The 22,784-nt window shown below is 25.6% G+C and overlaps 1 protein-coding gene across 1 annotated transcript in view; it reads left to right on the plus strand.

The window, feature by feature from the left end:
• LOC129612024 (GATA zinc finger domain-containing protein 10) overlaps positions 1 to 22,563 on the plus strand; it is a 46,451-nt gene extending 23,888 nt beyond the window's left edge. The window contains exons 2-8 of the mRNA XM_055525465.1: positions 1,651 to 1,930; positions 17,014 to 17,383; positions 18,823 to 19,202; positions 19,270 to 19,295; positions 19,403 to 19,674; positions 20,304 to 20,391; positions 22,371 to 22,563. Coding sequence (XP_055381440.1) covers positions 1,771 to 1,930; positions 17,014 to 17,383; positions 18,823 to 19,202; positions 19,270 to 19,295; positions 19,403 to 19,674; positions 20,304 to 20,391; positions 22,371 to 22,538 — 1,464 coding nt within the window. The 5' untranslated portion in view covers positions 1,651 to 1,770 and the 3' untranslated portion in view covers positions 22,539 to 22,563. The remainder of the gene's footprint in view (positions 1 to 1,650; positions 1,931 to 17,013; positions 17,384 to 18,822; positions 19,203 to 19,269; positions 19,296 to 19,402; positions 19,675 to 20,303; positions 20,392 to 22,370) is intronic.
• Positions 22,564 to 22,784: the final 221 nt, after the last annotated feature.

The following is a 22,784-nucleotide window of genomic DNA, read 5'->3' on the forward strand; positions in this document are numbered from 1 at the left end:
ATATTTTAGTGGACCGATGTCGTAATCCAAAGAAATGCGCTAAAATTAAAAAAAAAAAAAAAATGGAGAAGCAAATGAAGGTAAAAGTTGTTTTATTATGAGATTTTATCAAGTTCATGTGATGAGTAAACCAGTCAGTCATTCAAAAATTTTTATAATAATTTTTTTTTTTTTGAACAAAAAATTTCCTTTATCGTATTAGACGCTTTTCATCTTATTTACTAATACACAATTATTTATGCATGCATGTGTGTTTATTATGTGCCTGTGTTATTAAAATGGTCATTTTTCCAGCATGAAATTTTTTTTTTGGAAGAAAATCGTGTCTATAAAGAAAAAAGAAAACTGAGGTTGAAAAATTAACAAATCATTTGCTTTGTTTTAATATCGTTAATATTAAAGATGATTACAATTTTGTAGATTTTTTAATATTCCGAAAAAAAATTAATATGAATAATTATATAGCTAGTAATTTTAATTTCTTTTAAAAATAATTGGCCGAAACTATCTGATAACAACTAATTAGAGGAATGGAATTTCTTTAAAGTCTAAGCTAAATGAAGAAAAATATTTTGACAGAATATGCGATTTGTGATTTAATTTCAATTTTGAAATAAGAGCTTTGCCTGGTTATGCATAATGCTTGCTTAAAATTACTAATTTACAAATTCTCAAATAGTTCTTTATAATTTTTAATTGAGTATATTTCCCCTTTGCGAAAGTAAATATGTTTGCGGTTGAAAACAGTATTAATATTGCAAAGGTTTTTGTGTCTAATTACATTTGTTTTTTGAAGAGAGGGAGCAGCACTAAAAGTTCTTGTTTACATTATATTCTGTTAGAAGACTGTAATGTGTATAGAAATACGTTCACCATAAATTTGGAAGTATGTAGTTTATTTGCTCTGATGTAAGAGAGCTAGTATTAAAATATAGGCAAAATTTTGTTAATTTATGTGAACAAAGTATGGAAAATCAAATGTTGCAACACTACCGCATTATGGAGAATTCCGCAAATTATATTTTCTGATTCACAACGCCAATAATATTCTATTACTTTCTTGTTATCTATTTTTCAATATAAATCATACAAAAACTACAATTAATATAGAAAAATATTTTGATTAATGCTACATTACTGCCACTGCAATTTATTATGTCTTGTTATACATTAATTATTTATTTATCTCTATTACAGCAACTATGTGAAAGGAAGTGATTCTCTCTTACTATTACAATTCTCTCTTACTATTACAATATTAGTGCTACATTGCTCATATTATACTACAAGTTTTTCTTTCTACCAACTCAACATAATCAGGTCAACACTCTAACAGAAGACCTGTTAATTCGGATATAAAATATATTTGTATAAAAATTTAATAATAATTGTATGTAATAAATAACTTTGACCGCTATTAGCAAATAACAACACTATCGCCATATTATTTAAATTGTATATTAAAGTTTTTTTTATTGATATTAATTGTATTTTAAATGTAAAATAAAAAATAATAGTATGAAATAATTTTCTTATGAAAAACAATATTTTCCTTTGCGATATTCATTATTTTAAATTATATGGCTCGAAGACAAATTATTAATCATAACTTATGTGTTGTATTATTATTATTTTTTTTTGTATTTTCAGATTAGCTGTCGTTTGCACGTTTTTCAGTAAAGAAATATACCACAAAAAAAAAAAACTGTGTAAAGAAAAAAATTTGCAACAACGATGCAATCTATTTTTGAATGGAAATTTTAATAAAAAATGAACTACCTGATGGCATTTACACTTTTCGTATCAATACAAAAAGGAATAACCATTAATTTTCTTCAACAATTTCCAACAATTTCTTCATCATCATCTTCAACAACATCCAATAAAAATGGTAATCAAATCGATAACAATCACCATCAGCGTGCAACAGGTATAATAAGACTTAACTGTAATGATCTATTTATAATCTCATTATCATAATTCTTAATATTTTTTACGTGAAAAATGGATTTTTTTTGTTATATTCAATTGTTTAATAATGTTAAGAAGTTTTATTTCATTTATATACAATTTATATTTTTAGTTTTTCAAGTATGAATGTGTAGATTTCTTTTATTTATGTATGTACTAGGTTTAATTTAAAACACAAAGTTTCCATCATCAAATATTTCAGTAGATTTAAGCAGATTTATGCAAAAAATAATATTTTTCAAAACAAACCCAATAAACAAAACGTAACCGGCGGTATTCATGTTAATTTTAATTAAAAACGTAAGTAGCCCAATATTGTTTACAAAAAATGTAAGAAATTCAATATTTTTATATAAAACGTAAATAACCCTATATTATTTACGTAAAATGTAAAAAATTCAATATTTTAATATAAAACGTAAATAACCCTATATTATTTACGTAAAATGTAAGAAATTCAATATTTTAATATAAAACGTAAATAACTCTATATTATTTACGTAAAATGTAAAAAATTCAATATTTTAATATAAAACGTAAATAACCCTATATTGTTTACGTAAAATATTTTTATATTTTACGTAAAGAACGTAAATAACCCTATATTTTTTACGTAAAATGTAAAAAATTCAATATTTTTATATAAAATGTAAGTAACCCAATATTTTTGACATAAAATGTAAAAAAAATTAATATTTTCATTAAAAACATAAAATTCTAAATATTTTCTAACGAAATCCGAACATGCGAGTATATTCAACCGAAATGAAATAAAATAAGCTGAAAATAGGACATAATAGTCAAAAGCTAAAAAGAAAAGAGAAAATCAAAACATAAACTAGCCAAAACTTCCCTAATTAGCAAAGAAACTATAGCAATGTCAAATTGTTAATATTTTACCGAACATTGTCCTTGGTCGTTTTGTGAAAACCCGATGCTTATAAACACAACTACTTTTCTCTGAAGTGGTCTTTGAACTTAACTCAGTTTTATTTGGAATTGTTTGTTGGAAAATTACGCCAATTATTTTTGATAAGACAAACTATATTTTAGTATGAAAAATTCCAGAAAATAATTTATGAAAATTTTAAATTATTCTAACGCAATATTTTATATAAAATCTTAAAACACAGCTTTGTAATAAAAGAACAGAGCCCAAACGGCGGAAAGATGAAATATTTGATAGTTTCTTATGACTTATAAATAACGATATTCATATTATACTTTACGATATCTACATGTATCTAGATGTTTTATCTCTATCTAGAAGTTTAAGTATAGCTTTGTCTCAAGTACAAGTTTATTGATGATAATTAGTCACTTAGTGTAAGAAATGTTATACAGATTCTAAATTTCAAAGAGTAATTGTAGTGTAACAGTCTACTTGTTAGTTAACGCCAGAGTTAGTAAGTTCCACCTAAGTAAGAAATACACATGACAAGTACAAGATCAATGAACTTTAATTCTGCACATATTTTCGAATTAAATTATTAATCGCCAATTATTTAGAACGTCTATAAATTATAACTGAATCAGACTAAATTTTCATTTTAATCCAAACTACTTTGAAATTTCAAATAAATTTACTTATATTGCATAACATAATCAATGCATTATTTTTCAAAAATAATCAAAAACTATAAAGAGATTTAAATCAATCTTAAAAAAAATTCAGATTCCTATATACTTATTTGATATCGCCGATCTTTAATCGAACAGAAAGTAAAAAAATTTTATAACACATTTTTTCAACACAACCTTCTTATACTGTCCGCACAGCTGTTAATGCAAGCACTAACATAAAATTTATAAAACAAATATTTTTTCAAAACAAAAAAAAAAACTTTCAATAAAGTAGCCTCCCATTAAATTTATTGAAAATATTAAATAAATTATAGCAATCTAACCATTAAATTTTTAATGGAAAGGTAAAAAATAAAATTTTTCTATTAGAGCACTTTTGGGTTCATGTTAGACAATATTTCTGTCCAATATATATAATGTAAATTTAATATTAATAAATTTTAAGTTTTAACTTTCACTGTTATAATTCAAAAAAAAAAATTTTGGAAATCAATTGAGTTGATCTTAGTTTAAGTGGCCAATAATAATAATTGACGATTGTATAAAAATTTCATTAAAATTTTAAAAACAATATTATTGAGTAGGTGTTATGTTTCAGTAGAGTAATTTAAAATTTTGATTTTTCAATTGATTTTTTGTTAAATTTAATATTAAATGATTCCATTCGTATTATATTGAAGCTCAATTTTAAGAGGTTATAGCACATTTCCAGAATTCAAATCAAGAACATCAAAATTTGATTCAATATTTTTTATATAAATTTCTTATATAAAACCACCTTCTCTATCCAGAAAAATTATTCACACAATATCTAAAACAAAAATTTTTTACCCTATTTTTCATATTTCATGGCTGTGTTCTTTTGATATTTTGTAATCCTTGTGCAATAATCAAATCAATGACCCTCATAATTACAACAAGTAAAATTAAACACAATTAATATTAATTTAATTGAAAAAAAAATATATATATACAAAATATTAAAAACATATTTATTATAATAGTATACTAAAATTACATACCATTATCGTAAATGATAGTTAAATCAAGTAATTTTATATCAGAATAATTTACAAAACCGCAATGATAATAAAATTATTTTGAGTACTCAGCAAATAACTTGTGGTATAATAAAATGATTTTAAATGCTTGTAACATAAAAACTTCAGTAATTCTTCAAAAGGATTAAAAAACCACAAATTTAATTAGTTTACAAAAATAAATTTAAATATGAAACATTATATATAAAAAGGATCATTTTGAAGCATTCTTTGAATATCTACCATAGTGCACACTCAATACATACGTACATGTCTCTATGTGTATATGATAAACGACGATAAAAGTAATTTTTATTACTTGTATTCAGGTGACAAAAATTTCAATTACCACACGGTTAGTAATTATTTGAATTGTAATATTAGTGCTGGGTTTCAAAAGCTTTCGCGCAAACAATGACTAAGTAATTGTTAAAACAATCTTACCAAAGAATTCATTAAAACAACAGGAAATAATCTTTTAACCATATTCTATTGTTTAAGGATTGTTAATATAATTAAAATGTAATTTTAAATTAATAATCAATTAATGAATATGTTAATATTATAAAGAGCTAAATGTAGCAATTTCAATTATCCCTAAAATTATTTAAGAATATTAAATTTTCTTGAAGTATAATTGCATATCGTCGGTTAAAAGGCAGAAAGCACTAAGTGCATTTTTTGAAAATTCGAATTATCCAGATGAATTAAATAAGAAAAATATATTTTTTGTTGTGGCAAAAAATCATGCAAATCCAGAATATAGTTTAGAAATTAAAGAGACCGATCCCCATTGCACTAATTGATTAATTTTACAATTTCACGATTTTTTCAAATTGAATTTACTCAAAACATGGTTTCCTGGTTTAATGCTTTCTGCTTCTTAACCGACGATATATTGTTTATTAAAAAATTTTCACTCAATACAAAATTTTGATTTATTATTCTTCAATTCTTGGAATTATTCTTCAATTCAATTAAGATCATGAGCTGAAAGAATGATAATATCTAAGAAGTCTATTAAACATGCTCTCACATTTACCAAAACCAGAGCGATTTAGAAAATTAAAATAATAGTTTGCCTAAAAATATGCAAAGAAAATATTCAAAAATTTGGAATAAGCAAAACAGAAAGAATTTTCATAGAAAATGATTGAAATTAAAGCGTTAAAAGAAAATCTTAACAAAATCTAGTCGCTTTGAAGTCCCTCAAATATTTTTTCATAAGGGCGAAACAAATTTATAACAAGTAAAAACGTTTCAGTCGGTCTGAATCGACTGAATTATTCCCTTTACCTTGGCAATATATAAAAATTTGTAAAAAGATTTCATAGCTGCATGGAAGTTACTTGAACCTGTCTAACTATTCCATAAAAACTTCATGGATTTGTCCGATCTATAATTGGGCACACAAATGCCAAGTTACATGGAAACTTTATTATTTTTCCGAATATTTAAAATTTGTTTTGGGAGTTGTATGGAAGCTACCCGAAACTGTTGGCCGAATTGATCCAACTACAACAAGAGTCCTTGGCTAAAAGAAAAAACACTTTGTGAAAGTTTGGTCGTATTTACTTTTTGAATTGTCCTGCTATCGAAGGACGGACGAAAATGTCTATACCGAGCAGATATTGCAGACGACTCATTCAAGTGGATCACAAAAGTGCAGTGTATGAAAACAACTCTAAAAGATTTGAAATTTATGATTGTAGTGAGGTTTTAACTTTTAAAACTAGAGAAACAAATAATATTCCGCTGCTTAGTATAGAACAATGTTCTTATGGCTCTGTAGTACTCCCACAATATTTCATTTTAAACACAATTATGCCAATAATTTTTTCCTCCTTAATTCAAATTGAAACATTCAGCCACATATCTACTACAAAAAAACCTAAATTCATCTTAAAACTCAATTGAAAAGCTTACACCAACAAATTATCAAAAATTGATTCAAATCTACCGTATTGTAGTTCAATTTAGAACATCCTTTGTTAATAGTAGAAATTTGATGGTTACACTTATTTATATGCACCTGTCCTTATACGTAAGCATATGTACACACAAACATCCATATTATACCTGAAATTCTTTCCTTTCAACACACAAAATTTTAAAATAAAAATTTCTATTCTATTTTTTTTTTATTTGGAAAAACCACCGTAATTGGAAATTTAAATCCAAATAAACCCTATGTCCTTTCTATTATATTGAACGTAGGTTAAGGAAACGTAAATATATGTATATATATATAAATAAAATTTCGACTTTTGAAGATTTCACATAGCGATTCAAATTGCAAATATTTTCCTCCATTTTCTTTTCACTATTTCAACGTTCAATTTTATTTTCAATATAGTTTAAAAGATGTAAACGCCATAGTGAAATAATGCACTTCATTCAATATAAAAATACATACGTACATTCAATATAAAAATGGAGCCATTCGAAAGAAAATATTTGAAGAACAATAAATTTTATTTCACAAAAATTTCTTCATTTTTCAAAATAACCTTTAATTTAAATTAAGTAAATAATAGGCTTCCTGCAGGCAACGAAGATTATTTTTCCAAATTTTTTTATTATTGAAAGAAGTCCATTGAAATTGGATTTCTTATAGGGGTGAATTGGATAATTTTAAAAACTTTAAATTCCTCAAATTTTGTTTGAATTTTAAACTTATAGTTTGAGTTTTGGATTATTTGGAACTCAATTCTGGGAATTTTTAATATTATTTATATTTATTCATAATTAATTATTCAATTATTCACATACAGGAAGGAAGGTATCCCGACGGCACCAAACTTTATATGTCCAAATTCGCAACAAAATTCGACAATCTAATTCACGCCTTTTTAGAAAATTGTAATAAATGTTGAGAGAAAACATAGAAAAGCGTATAAAACTTAATATTTAAAATAATAAACTTAATAAATTGAACATGTTCACTTTAACAAAGGAGTGAATTTATTAACATTTATAAGAATTAATTCTGAAAAATCCAATGGGGCAAATTAGTCGTATAAGTTACAATAATGAAACAATAATTTTAAATTCGTAAATTCTATAATTTCTTAGATAATGGGCATACTTGCATTATTATCGTAATTATAATTCTATAGTGAGAATCGGTCTGAAATCTGACTTCTGATAAAAACAAATTTCGTATGTTACCCAGGTTAAAATTTGTAATCGAGCCCAGGTTAGAAAATTCCCAGCTGCAAGCATTTTATCTATCTTCTAAACGTAAATTCACTTAAATAAGTGTGCCTTTCCATTTAACTCGCAAATAGAATGATAAAAATAAACAAAATAAAAAAATTTTATTGACACTTTTTTCAAAGTAGCACTTTATTTTTTTTCCCTTCTCTTTACTCATTTTTTTTTCTCACTGAAAACATCGAAAATGTTGTCAGGATGTAATTTACTTTGCTTTTAAATTCACAAAACCATTGGGATTTATCATATTTTAGTTTGTTACCAAAAGGTAAATGGTGACGAAAAATGGTGTATTACATATATTCAATTGAATTAAGAAAACAAGAAGAGAAGATTTAAATTTGCAATTGTCACAGAAGATTGAAAATAACCTCACTTGTATCTTTTGTTATTTTCCTTTTATTTTTGGTTGGAAGGAAAAATTTATTTTAACTTTTGAAATCGATTTGGAAAATCTTTCAAAAATTGTTTTTGTTATAAAATTTAAAATTTAATAAAATTTACATAAAAAATTAAAACAAAGGGCCTAAATGAAAATTTTTTATGAGTTTTGGAAGTAGTTTAAAAATTAATTTGATTTTTAATGTAATTAATGGAGTAAGTTATTCTTACCTAATTGATTAGTTGAAGTCTATTTATTTTACTTCACATTTTCTCTGCACTAATCCGGTGCGTAAAAAATATCAACTCCAAAATTGAATACTAAATATGTCAAACTAAAATGAAATAATTCCTGAAATGAACATTTAATGTGACATGAAACGAAAAAGTTCTACAGCAACCTTACGGCAGACAAGCAATATTAGTTGTAGTGAAATTCTTATAAGTAAATTTTCTTTAAAAAAAAAAACATAATTTTCTTGCAAATTACACTTTGGGTGATAACATCGAAATCACCATCATTTACCATCAACAGGAAGCCGCAATAATTTTCAATTAATCATTATTTTTTAATATATTAACTAACTACCAAATTATTGCTATTTCAGCCTAATTTGATTTCAAAATTTTAATCTCATTTAAAATAACACTTGAGGTATTAAAAAGAACACATTTTTTTACGTACGCGTATACACAATAAAATTCATCAAATTGGACATTCAAAAATATCCTTGAGTTTTAATTCTCTTATTATTGCATATAACATAAACACAAATTCATTGTACAAAAATATCCCCGATTCAATATTGAAAACAAATTTAAGAAATGATTTGTGCGTGTTATACGTGCAAACGTGTATTTATGTACGTCCTATGGCAATAAAATTATTTATCCTTGTAAAAGAGAAAAATTAATTTTTGCATGACGCCAATTTGCATTGTTTAAATTATTCTTTTAAGACATTCATTCTACTGGAGACAGGACACAATATTAAAATTTACTCAATACTCAATATATTCTTCATCTTTAATTCTTTTTAAATACATCACAAATATTATGATAATAAATTATCAGTTATTTTAAAATTTAATCGTAGAATTTAATTAAAAAACAAAATATTTAATTAATTTTTCAATAAATAATTTATGGTTTTCATAAGTTTCAATTAAAATCGTATATTTTTTTATTTTTTTGAGAAAAATTACAAAAAAAAATAAAAAAGAAATTAATAACATATTTTTTTTTTTGTTTTTGAGTTTACAGTGACCACCTTGTATCCTTAATATTTTTAATAACAACGTTTTTGTTTCATCCTTTTAATTGATAACTTGATTCAACATTGATTAAGACCGCAAATTAGTCATGCATTATTTCACTATTTTTTGTTCTTATTTTTAATTTTTTTGTTGTTATTTTTAATCTTTTGAAATTTATAATATTGTAAACAAGTAATAATTATTTCGTAAACTGAATTGTCCGCTTTTAGAAGAAAATTTTCAGTTCCATAAGAAGATTCTAAAAGTTTAATTTTTGACAACTTTTAAAGTCAAAACGTCAAACCTTTTTTAATAATATCGAAAAATTACCGTATTCTATACCAAAATATCTAATGGAAACATCACAAGAATGACAAAATTTCCTTTGAAATTAATTTTCAAATTCAAACAGACCGGGAATTTTCACATGAGTCATTTTCAAATTTTCGATGGAACAAATTTGATTTGTGATTAAAATTATAACCATTATCGAGTTTGCGTAAAATCAAAGAGAGTCTTATTCTGAATATCGAATCACTAAATGATAGTGATATTTACCGTAAAAATTGCAAAAACTTTATTATAGATACGAATCATTTAAGTGAATTGGTTTGTGTATACAATAATAATATTGCAATAATCACGACAATTTATCAATATCACTTCATGATTCGATAATCAGAATGAGCTCCATTGTATTAATAAGCCCCCGCTCCCTATTCGGTCTTAATAATTCTGCCATTAAATTTTTTACTTCCCTAAAAGTATGCAATAAAAATATATTAATTTCATTGTAATTGTTTGCAATGATCGTGAAAATTTTTTTAAAGAGATAATAATTATTTCATATTCTTTACTAATACTACTTTTATAAAATAATCTAAAAAACGACAGACAAACAAACCACCTAAAATAAAAGTATTATTTAATTAATAAAAATGTACGCCTTCACAATCACATCCATGCCTGTTTTACAAAATAAAACAAAAAAAAATAATTTTTTTTTATTATTCACATACAAGATGGCAAACAAGCTCGAAATAATTTATTACAATACTATTATAATGAACTTGAAAAATAAATTGAAAAAAATGACGAGTGCATTGATATTTTGTCCCATTTTCCAGAATATACCAAATAAACATGAATGCAATCAAAAGCAAAAGAAAACAATTAATATCAACATAAAACACTACAATAAATGCTCCAACATTGTCTCACCGTTACTACATCACCTTAATCATATACCAAACATAAACACACGTTCATGTACTCGTACATCTCCACTTATTTTATTTTAAGAGATGTTCATATATACATTATATACATATACATATATACATGGGCACATATTTCATCTTATTTACCAACGGTCTTATTGATTTCTTGCATTTTTACCAATGCAATATTAAAAGTAAAACCAAATATAAATTCATTCACCTTCTCAAGGAAGTCAACCGTTAAGCTTAAAGGTATATTAAATAACTTCTTTGATTACAAGTTCAGCTAGATTTCAATTTCAGGGTATATAAAAATGCTGTATACATTTCATATTATTTGCAACGAGTCATAATGTATAATTATTACAGATGCAAGTATGTATATATTACATAAATTTAGCAATACACTATAATAAATATGCTATAAATATAAAACAATGAGAGGTAAGATGCGCACGTGACTCATAACTTATATACATGACATAGGTATATATAATATTATGTAGATTGTAAGTGCATTAGCACGTAATAATAAATAACTGGAAATTGAGTTGAATGTCTGATGATGACAGAGTAAAATAATAACATAACAAAAGAGAATAATGAAAAACATAATCGAAAAATGTATAACAAAACAACAAAATGTAGTCGAGTATCAGAAAATATTGAAAATAATTATAAAAATTTTGGGCCATGTAAAAGTTCACGTTTTCGACTTTAATTATATCGGTTAATAGGATTAAAAATCATTGTTACAATCAGGAGTACTGTTTGTAGCTTAACGTTGTATTAGATTCATGAATGTAATATTCACTAGGTTTGTCAACTTCCGAGTGTTTCCAAACACACGGTACTAATTTCTAACATCGTCAAAATGTAGTGTTCTCTATTTATAGACATGTAACAATTGTGTTCTCTAATTATAGACCATCCATACAATAAAGGCAAACTATTTATGTCCGATATTTAGAACTGCATATGAAAATTAAGATAAAATTCTGTAAATCACTGTCAATTTTATTTATGAACAACAAAGTTTTGTTTTCAAACAAATTAAACTGAAAAACCCGAATCATACCATTTACAATAATATTTACTTATGACTTAAAATTTCATGTTTATACTCCGTGTACATGCATGCAGTTTGTCTTATAATCTTAAAATATTGGATGTTTTAATTCAAGGATAACTTGAAATTATATACAAAATATTGAAAGAATTGCAAAATTGTTGTAACGCACTAAAAATTATGAATAATTGAGTGACACGATGCTATTTCAAGTTTTGTATCGGAAATTTTTATTTACAAAAATAATACAACTACTTTTGTAATGTAACCCTGCTGCTTTAACAATTATTTTCGGCTTCTTTTACATTTAAAGTCATTAACCCCCATTAAAAATCAACACTACTGTAACAACATTATTAATATCAAGATAAACGCATATTTCATTCTTGACCTTGACTGGGAAAATAATTTTTATTACTTTTAATTATTAATTTTTCCTGTTCTTTTTATTATTTTCTATAATATGGGCATTAAACTATCGTACAATAATATCTTTCCCCATTTTAAGAACTTAAGAAGTAGTTTCTCCATTATTTTGTCAAACTTTATTTGATGGCGCCCAACATTGGGAGTTTATGCTCGGATACAAGATTTAATTGAAAATGGTAAACAACGGATTAATATATTTTTAGTACTGTGACATTTGTAATTCTTAAAACCTAACTAAGAACTCAGGCATGCAATTTGGAACATGCTATTTTTGAGTTTTGCAACTGTTTATTAGCTTCTTTGTATTCCACAGGTTTATATTCAAGCACGCATTCATACAACTGTATGACCGCATGCAATTAAGCAATCAAACTGTTTGATTGCTAAAATTTTTTACAAACTGTTTGATTTAATCAATAGTTTAGTTGCTTAGATGTGCAAGCAACAATTTCACAATCAAGATGTATTCTTTTTTTCTTCCCACTCTTAAGAAGAGCATAGAAACTAGTGCATGATATCATAGGTTCATGTCTCAATTTCAATACGGCACAGATTTTTAACTAGGTAGGTGACTAGTCAGTCTAGTAAAAACTCTATGACGTAATGAGTCAAGAAGTATTTACAAAACAAAAATTGCATCTCTGCCAGAGCTCTAAGTGCTTTCATTGATTTTAACTAAAAATTTAACAATTTAAAAAATATAACAATTTTCAAAGAGATTCATTCCATTTCAATAAAAAAGTCTATATGTCGATTAAATATGTTATTAATTCTCTATGGAAAAGTTCATAATTTTATCAAGTTCAAAGTTTTTAAAGCTAATAAAAAAATGAAAAGAAAAATCTTAGTAAGCAACAAAAGTAATTTTTTGTTCAAAACAATTTTTTTCTGCTTTTTTCTTTTTGTGTAGAAAATTTAAGATTTTTTTTACATAAATTTTTTTGTGAAAAATTTCAGTAGCTTTGTTTCCCGTAGCGTTTTTTGTTAACACATAGAAGAATATTTTTTATCAGATTTTACGATATAACATCTGTTTAAGTTTTTTTCTTGTGTCCTTTTTCAAAAGTTACAAACGCAATATTTTGTAAATGTACTCGTATATAGAACCAATTTGTTCTTCAGTTTCATCAAAACTTATTTGACATAGAAAATATTATTTTTATTTATTTCATGTTTTTATTAACTTTTTTCTCTTGTTTTGTTTAAGGATATTCTCATTTTTGCTTTATTTTGTCGTAAATTTATGAATAAATTTTATAAAATGTTACCAATGGCCGGAATTAAGTGCAGTTTTAATGTAGTAAATTTTTCTTATTTCTGCTTCAAAACTTGTATTTCTTTGCAAAATCCAAAATATTTGAAAATTTTTACTGTCAATTTATAGTCAATTAAATTTTATATTGTGAATAATATTTACAAAAAAAATTTTAAAAACATACAAGGATTCATAGTGCACTGAAAATCATTGATTCATTGCAGCACTTAAATTATTGCTTATGCAAATCTTCCCTAACATCCAAAATGCAGCATTCCTCTAGCAATATATTTTATCTGAGATCCATATTTTAGAATAACAAATTTACACTGTGTTACGAGATAGTACACAATTGCTGAAAACGTGTAACAAGAATTGTACACAATTGCTAAAAACCCAGTCTTCTTTTAGTTTAACTACGGTACAAATAATGCAGTTAAACCGTAGTAAAACTTTTTAGTGCATTCTGGATTGCACGGCTTCACTGCATTTGAATCGACACTTTTTTGGTTTTGGTGTGCTTTTTCCTTTGTCCTAATTGTTAAATAAGTGACATTTCCCGTGACACATTCTGTAAATATTGTTAATCTCTTTTAATTTGTAGTAAATATAATTTTTGTCAGAATAATCAAACGCTTTATTTTCAAATTTAAGTCAAACTTTCGTAAAATGTGCTCCATTTACTATATTATAATTGTTTAAATTACAAATAATGTGTCCCATCACTATAATATTTCATACTTCACTTTCTTCTTAAATAAAGTGAGATTGCAATAAAAAGTTTAAGAAAATTTTCTCAATAATCTTTTTTATTTTATAGTTTTTATTTAGTTTAGTCTAGAATAAAATAACAGTCAAATACTATAAAGTCCTTATAATATTCTAAAATAAATATTTATTATGATTCTTAAGAATAATTTTTTTTTGTTTCTACAATATTCACTTTATTGTTTTAATATACCCTCATTTTTAAAATGAAGTTAAGAGAACGTTTTTTTTCTTGCCGCTATATATAAAAGCATTCATATAACATAAATGCAGGGCCATAAATTAATAACTAACTAAATATAAAAAGGGAAAACTATTTCAAAGCAATAAAATTATTGTTAAAACAAAGAGAAAGATGAAAGAGGCATAGAATTTTCTTCAATCAATAAAAGAAAATTACATCCCTAAAATGAGTAGATTCTGAAGAAAAATCCTTGAGAGAAATATTACAAATTTAATTATGCTTATCACCTATGTATGTATTCAATTTATTCACATAAATATCCTAATAAAGAACGTGACCTAAATTTGCTTTTGCATATATTGAAAAGATTCAAAAGAAATTACTTTATTCTGCTAAAGTAAATTCCATTGAAACTTCCACATTATAAATTATGATTTAGTTATTTTAAATGTTATAATAGCAAAATTTTTAATTTACAAAATATTGTTTCTTAAAATTATAGTAATTAATAAGCAAATTCTGAAATATTGTTCACAATAAATCACTCAACAATTTATCATAGAAATAAGGACGATAATTTTTACTCGAAAGTTTATTCAATTTATTTACTCCTTCCTAGAAGCATAGATCTCTCACAAAGCCTCTTCATTTGTCTCAATTTCGGAGTAACCTCTGGATATTTCATTTATTACTGCGCTTCTCCCCGTATTCTGCAAATTTTTCTGCTTTTCTGGGAGTTATACTCCATCGCGTGTCTTATAATCAGATAGTCGGTGGGTTGCCATGGACGGTGCAGCAGATTCATCGCACCTCAATTAGCATAAGTGTGTCGGTTTGCTAATACCATTCTGAGACCACTAGACAATCATTGAGCGCACGATAACAGGAGCCTTATCAAAGTCATTGGGATCTTTTGATTAATTTATTAAAATCCCCGATATCTATCTTCCGATATTTCTTCTTTTCGCTATCTCATAGGGAAAGGGAAAAACAATCCCGTTCTCATCCATATCCTGCTAGCTGCGACACGTTTTATTGAAGGGTAATCTTATTCTAACAGCATGCTCCCCTAACAACCAATACCCGTGTAGACTGCCGCCATGCAGACAATGCCCGCCGAGACATCACCAGAAGACCCACTCTATTTGGTAAGGTCGTCCTTTGGCTACATATTTCTTGCAGTCTCACATCTAGACAGGACTTTACACATACGGTCGTCGCACGATAGATATAATGTCTACATATATTCATTTTCACTTTCTTGCTGGTAACAAAAACTTATTCCGCCGCGGAAATGTAAGCCACACCTAACCAGATCATCCGCTCGTTCATTTCCTGTGACACTATGTCGAACGCACGCCCCAGCCATCTCTTGGAGCATTGGCTCATTATTGGATATTTCGGTTCCCTTAAAATAACCACTTATATTTGGTCTTTGACCGCACCATTTATATCTTCTTATTTTTATTGCAGTTTTATTGACTCTTGGTTACATAGGGATCAAAATTTACTGCTAGAAATTCAGTTTGCTTCTGTTAATCAAATGTTTTTACATGTTCAAAACTAACTTTACATATTATCTTGTTTTCACACCTCTTTTCTCACACATTCTCTTGATTTCAATTTGACTTTTAAGCATAATGAGTTGAGGAAATTAGTAAAATTTACAATTAATACACGATTAAAGTGGCTAAAATTTTTTTTATATGTAACTTAAAAAATGTTTTTACAACGTACCATTATAGAAATTGCAATTGCTTCTAATTGCTCCTCATTCATAATTTGCACAATATTTCGGAAGCAATACAACATTTTAATTGAAATGGAAAATCTAACAAATTTTATTAAATTTTCCTATAATTTAAAAATTTAAAAAAAATAAATCATTTCTATAAGGAAGAGCAATTCTATGTAATACACGTACAATTTCTGCATGTTCTGTTGTAACACAATTTTCTTGTAAAAATTTTCCCTATTTAAAATTATCTGTTCAGAACTTGAAATAAATTAATGTAAATGTCAAAAAATAAATTCAAAAATAAAAAAGAAACAAACCGAAAATTGTCCTTGTACACCATATCGGTAGTTAATAAATTATTAATGCTAGACTGCCTACTGACCTACTGTGCTTTTGTCTCGTTTCTCTAGGTGTACATAAAAATTTACTTTTTTAAATTCAGTTTTTTTTTTTGTATTCCTTCTCTTTTCATTTCAAAATATCTTTTTTCTTCCCTTTTTTTCGATACAATTTTTATTACTGTTCTTTTTCTTTCTCAATATTCTCTATATATACAAACAGTGATGATGATGATTATTATTAATGATTATCAATTTTAAGTAGCCATTATTTTTGTATGATATTAAGGAGGAAAATTAATTTTTAGCAAGAGAATTATCATTTCTCTTATCTTTTGTTACTTGCCATAAAAGCTATACGCAGATTATTAATACTTGTAAAATATTTCGAATGTTTGTTACTGTATGTGTGTGTATGTGTGCCAATCTCCTATTATTTTTCAATAAAATTATTTGTATTATGATTTTCCTATTTATGATTTCTTTTATATATTCACAAATCTATTATAATATAAAATTACTGAACTTATACGAGTATTATATAACACACTTACATATTTTCAGAATGTGGAATAAGACCGCTAAGACGTCAACCACGTAAAGAACAGCAACATAATAATCAACATAATCAAAATAATTATAATCATTATCATCAACATCATTATAATCGTAATCAACAAGAAGAACAGCAGCAGCAGCAACCGCAACAACAACAATTTCAACGAAAAAAGAAACAGCAATATGTTAACAATCAATTTTTTCATAATGCTCGTATACCAAAAATTATAGCAGGAAGCCCAACAAAAGAAGGTCATTTTCCATGGCAGGCATCTTTAGAGCTTTTACATCCCTCAATGGGATTCTTAGGTCATTGGTGCGGTGGTGTATTAGTTGATGAATTTTGGGTATTGTCTGCTTCACATTGTGTTCATAAGTAAGTTTTTTGTTTTTCTTATAGTTTCTAAATAACTTTTTGTTTTCATAATTGTATTTTATTACTTGTGATTTCTTTATTCTATATCCATTCTTCATCGGCTTGCGCTCCCCCACTCATAACACTCCATTATACTTAAGATTAAGGTGAATTGTTTACATTATAAGTTTTTCTTTCCATTAAAGGTAAACAAGAAAAAAAAACAAACATCAAAAAAAAAATATTATTTTTTATTTTTTTTTTTACATTGTTTTCAATTTTTGTATAGTAATTTCAAGTTGGAATTTTCTTTTTACGATGCCGCCATTTTTGTTTACCTTTAAGGTAAAATGATAAATAAACAATTTTAATAATGCTAAAAAGAATCAATGGATGCTAAAGTATTTCAATAATGCTAAATAATTTGAGAATAAATGTGTTTGTGTGTATTTGTAAGCATTAGAAAAATGCTTTTAATTTCAATTCAAATAATGAAAACTAAAGATTTAATTCTCTAGAAAAAAAATATTATGTATATTAAGTGTTGTTACGTTGTTGTCCAGTTAACAAATAATCTAATCTAAAAGAACATTACAATAATTTTTGTAATAAAACAGAATATTAATGGGAAGTGATTTAATTTGTTGTAAACAAATTCTTATATCTTAAGTGTTTTTCTAGAAATTTTGGCTTATTAATGAATAGAGGGTATTTTATTTTATCCCATTAGTATTGTACAGTCTTACGCTTTCAAGTTTACACAATTGAATAAATTTCATTTTTTTCCTTCAATGAAACTGTTTCATTTGGTTTGTAGTGAACTTTGACATTTATCTTCATTACATTCTGACAAATCATTATATATGTATATGTGGGTTTAAACTAAACTAATTTGGCTAAATTCTCTTTGAAAAGCTGTCATCGATTCATGCAACTCATAATTATCTATGATTTATGTCACGCACTGTGGTGAATTGAGATAATAACCTCGTAATAATAAATGAATTTTTGTAAATATAGATGACATTAGGCCGGATAAGATTTTGTTGCAAAAGGATAATGAAATATGCCGTTAATATTGGAATTATCTAATTCAAATTCGGTGATAATTTGATTTCGGGATAATAAATTTTATTTCAAGGCTTCATGATTTAATACTTTATAATTATTTTCTGTGGAGCTACCTAACGTATTACTGGCACGCATAATAAGACCATGTATACAAACGTTCTTCATGTTATTTTTAATATATTGTCAAAGAGAAGACCCAAAATCGGACGTCGGGTATGAGCTTCCCACGAACAACAGAAGCGGATAAAGCTTTTACGTTATTTCTTACAATTTGCCGAATTTCCATTTCCAAATCCAAAAGTTTCCAATCTTATTATTTACCATTTTTTTAAATAAAATTTTCACTTCACCTAAAAAAAAATTTTCATTTTTCATTTGCATATTTTTAGTGATTTATTTAATTTACCATTACCGCCATTATGGACTGTTGTATTAGGTGAATATGATCGAAATGCTGAATCTGGATATGAACAACGTATACCAGTTGAAAAAATAATTTTACATCAAAGTTATCAACATTTTTTACATGATCTAGTCTTAATGAAATTATCAATGCCCGCTGATTTATCAAAATTTTCGAATGTACGAAAAATTTGTTTACCATTTATATTCAATGAAAATGACCAATCATATAATGATGATATCAATAATGATGATGATATTAATATTGATCCTTTTCAAACTGATGACCATCATACAATGATAATGCAAATAACAAATAATAATCAATTTAATAATCATAATAACAATCATTTTCTTAATACACCTAGTAATAATAAGGAAGATGAAAATTTTTTTCCATCATTACAAGAATTTTTATTAAGTATGCAAGGTAGAAATAAAAATAATTTTACAATACCAAGTATGAAAGAATTGATGACAACAAAAATAGCAAATTTTCTAAAAAGACCACCAATAAAAAGACCAAATGGTCGACGTAATTCAAAATTTCCAAAAAGAAGAAATGATAAATTTATGAATGGTTTTAAAAATGTTAAAATTGGAAATGAAGATGGTGATTCAAATGTAACTGGAAATCATGAATTTGGTAATAATAATGAAAGTCATAATAGTGATAGTAGTGATACAATTTTATCAAAATATAATAATAAATTTCATGATGAATATAAAGATTTACCATATTTGGATTGTATTGCAACCGGTTGGGGAAAACCTAATATAACAGGAGATTTAAGTGATATATTATTAAAAACAAATGTTCCATTGCAAAGTAATTCAAGGTAAGTCGAATTTCTATTCATGACCTATTCGATATATAAGAATTAACTGTACCCAATGAAGAGAAAAATATTGTATGAGGGTGATATTTGAGTATGGGCAATCAAATCAGTTATTATGCGCGCTCGAAATCTATTCTTTAAAAATCTATCAAGAAGTAGCGCAAATATCAAAAAATAATTAAGCAATTCCCGTGTTAATATTGAAAATTTTCCTCTAATTTAAATGAGAATTGTATCTGCTGGCCTCTTTTTCATGTGACTTTTATACGTCATGTGAATATGCGAATATAATTTTCATATTTATATGCAAAAATGCATTTCATCACACTCAATTATTCAAAATTTCCTTTTATATATGAATTATTTTTTAATTCACAATAATTCTCTCACAAAAAAGAAATTCAATAACTTTTTTTCCGAAAATTTCTTAATAAAAAAGGAAAATTAACTTTGTCAAAAGTTTTTTATAATAAAAATTCATTTACAAAAATTTTTATTACTTTATTAAAGCAGTCAAAATTATTATAAAAATTAAAGACAAAATGACAAAATAACAAAAACAAAAGATGAATTTTCAATTACATACCTTTTTCCCAGTAAAACCATTTTGAATATTTTTCTCATTTCAGATGCAGAGACGCTTATGGTAGTTTTGTTAAAATTCATAAAGGACATTTATGTGCTGGTAAATTAAATGGAAAAGGCGGAACATGTGTGGTATGCTATAAATATTTTTCATACATAAACATTAATAATGTATTTTCAATTGTCGTTTTTTTTTATACAAAATTATAATAAAAATAATATTAAAAATTATTTCAATTGAAAATTTTAACATTTCTCCAACAAAACTTCAAAACTTCATTTGGTTTTTCCTTTCTGGCTTTTTCCCTTTTTACCTTTATTTTTTTACCTTTATTTAAAATTAAATTGAAATTTTTTAATGTGTAAGGATTAATTAAAAATTCATAATTATAATTATACATAATTTACTTACTATACATACAGGCCCGGTTCTGACTTTCTTTGATTCCTTACACCGTTTCCAGAACTCACGCCAACCGCCTATTTTGAAACCAAGTGTACTGGAAAAATTTGGAAAATATTTTTTCTTTTCAAAATTTATTTTTTTTTTATGTTTTTTCAATGGCGTCCTGTTTTCCGGCGCCCTTTCCAAATGCTTATTTTGTATATATGGAAGATCCGTCGCTGATTCATACATACATTCACATATTCACATATACCACCAATCCTTTGTTGCAACGTATATAAAGGAAATAAAATTGGTCACACAACCACATAATTCTTTTATTTCCTGAAGTTAGTTTATAAAGAGAAACTGCTTCAAAAAATATTTGGTTCGCATTAAGTAATTATTTTAAAAATAGAATAAAAATATTTTGATTTAAGGTTAAATGTAACATACATGGGAGCATTATATATATACATATATAGACATAGGTATTTTTTTTTAAATATTGAATTAATTTCGTAAAAATAAAATTTTCAATTCTGAATATTGTAAATTTTTTAATATTTTGTGTCCTGCCAATGTTATTTTGTTAAAAGTAAATAACTGATATTTTAGATTTTAGATTCTTTGAAATGTGACACTTTCACATTGTGTTAAAAATTTAAAGCATTAAAGTGCAAAAAATTCTAAATTCTTGCTATTATTTTCTAAATTCTTCGACAGATCAATAGAAGAGTTTTTGGTAATTGTTTTGAACCAAAATTACATATTCGTATAGATGAAAATCGACCCAATCTATTTGTTTTTTTTTTAAATAAATAAAATTTTTATGGATTTTCTCGTTTTTTTTTTTGGAATTTTAGTTGTAATTCAATTTTTGTCAATCTAAAAATCTAATTTTACAATAAACATTAATTTGCATTTTTCTAGTATTCGAGTGTTTATATGAAAGCATATGTGTAGTTAAAGAAATATGCATTGATTTTTAATATTGGAAATAAAATTAGCTTAAAATGGCACATAAATATAAAAAATAATTAATAAAATCAAATTATTGAAATATTTATTTGAAAAAAAATTTGATGTGAACAGCACATGCTCGTATCGTACATTTCTCAAAAACTGAAACTGAGAGATAAGTTTTCTTAAAATGAAGTTTTCTGAGAGTCTTTACAAAATATGCTTAGATAGAGAATTTCATCAAAAGCGGTTCAACTGGAATTTAAATATAAGAGGAAACGGACAGCCCGACACAACAACAAAGAGAATAGCTGATCGATATCTTATTAAAAATAGTTTCTTTAGATTTCTCCGCTCAGTAAAAATCATAATTTAATTTTGAAATCTTTCTACGATAAATCACGTCCCAGTAACTTTGTATGCTAAGAACTTGCTAATAAAATACAATATTCTGTTATATAAAGCAGAAATTTACAAAAATTTTCTAGAGTCAACCAAATAATTTAAAATGTTCTTTTAAAATTATTGAGCATAAAATAATTTTCGCTGTTTTCATTCTCTATATGTTTCTATATGTTTCATTCTCTACACCCATGAATATTGCTTTCCATAAAATTTATTACATCCCATATTAATCTTTAATTATTTAAAGAGGACGCATTTTAAAATCTCCAATCCAGATTGCCCAAAACAAAAAATACATTATTAGGAAAAAAAATCTTTTTTGCTTCTAACTTTTATTTTATTTTTACGTATATGACAGGGAGATTCCGGTGGTCCTTTACAATGTAGATTAACTAAAAATGGTCCATGGATATTAGCTGGTATAACATCATTTGGATCTGGCTGTGCATTAGAAGGATATCCTGATGTATACACAAGAACATCATTTTATATGAAATGGATACGAGATATTATTGATAATGAATAAAGTCCTTTGAATATATATATATATGTGTGTAATACACCCAATAAAGTATACAAAAAAAAACAAGGATAAATGTTAATGAATGTATAAAAGTAAAAATTATTCATTATAAAAAATTGTTATAAATATTATTTTGTCTGTTAACAAAATGTGTATAATAAGCGATTTTAGGATTTAGTGTATATAAGAATAAATGTATAGGTATATTTTAGTGTTATATAATACTATAATTATTAAAAATTTTATGCG

This window comes from Condylostylus longicornis, unplaced genomic scaffold (assembly GCF_029603195.1).
Source record: "Condylostylus longicornis isolate FDR11 unplaced genomic scaffold, ASM2960319v2 ptg000055l, whole genome shotgun sequence".
Lineage (NCBI taxonomy): Eukaryota > Metazoa > Arthropoda > Insecta > Diptera > Dolichopodidae > Condylostylus > Condylostylus longicornis.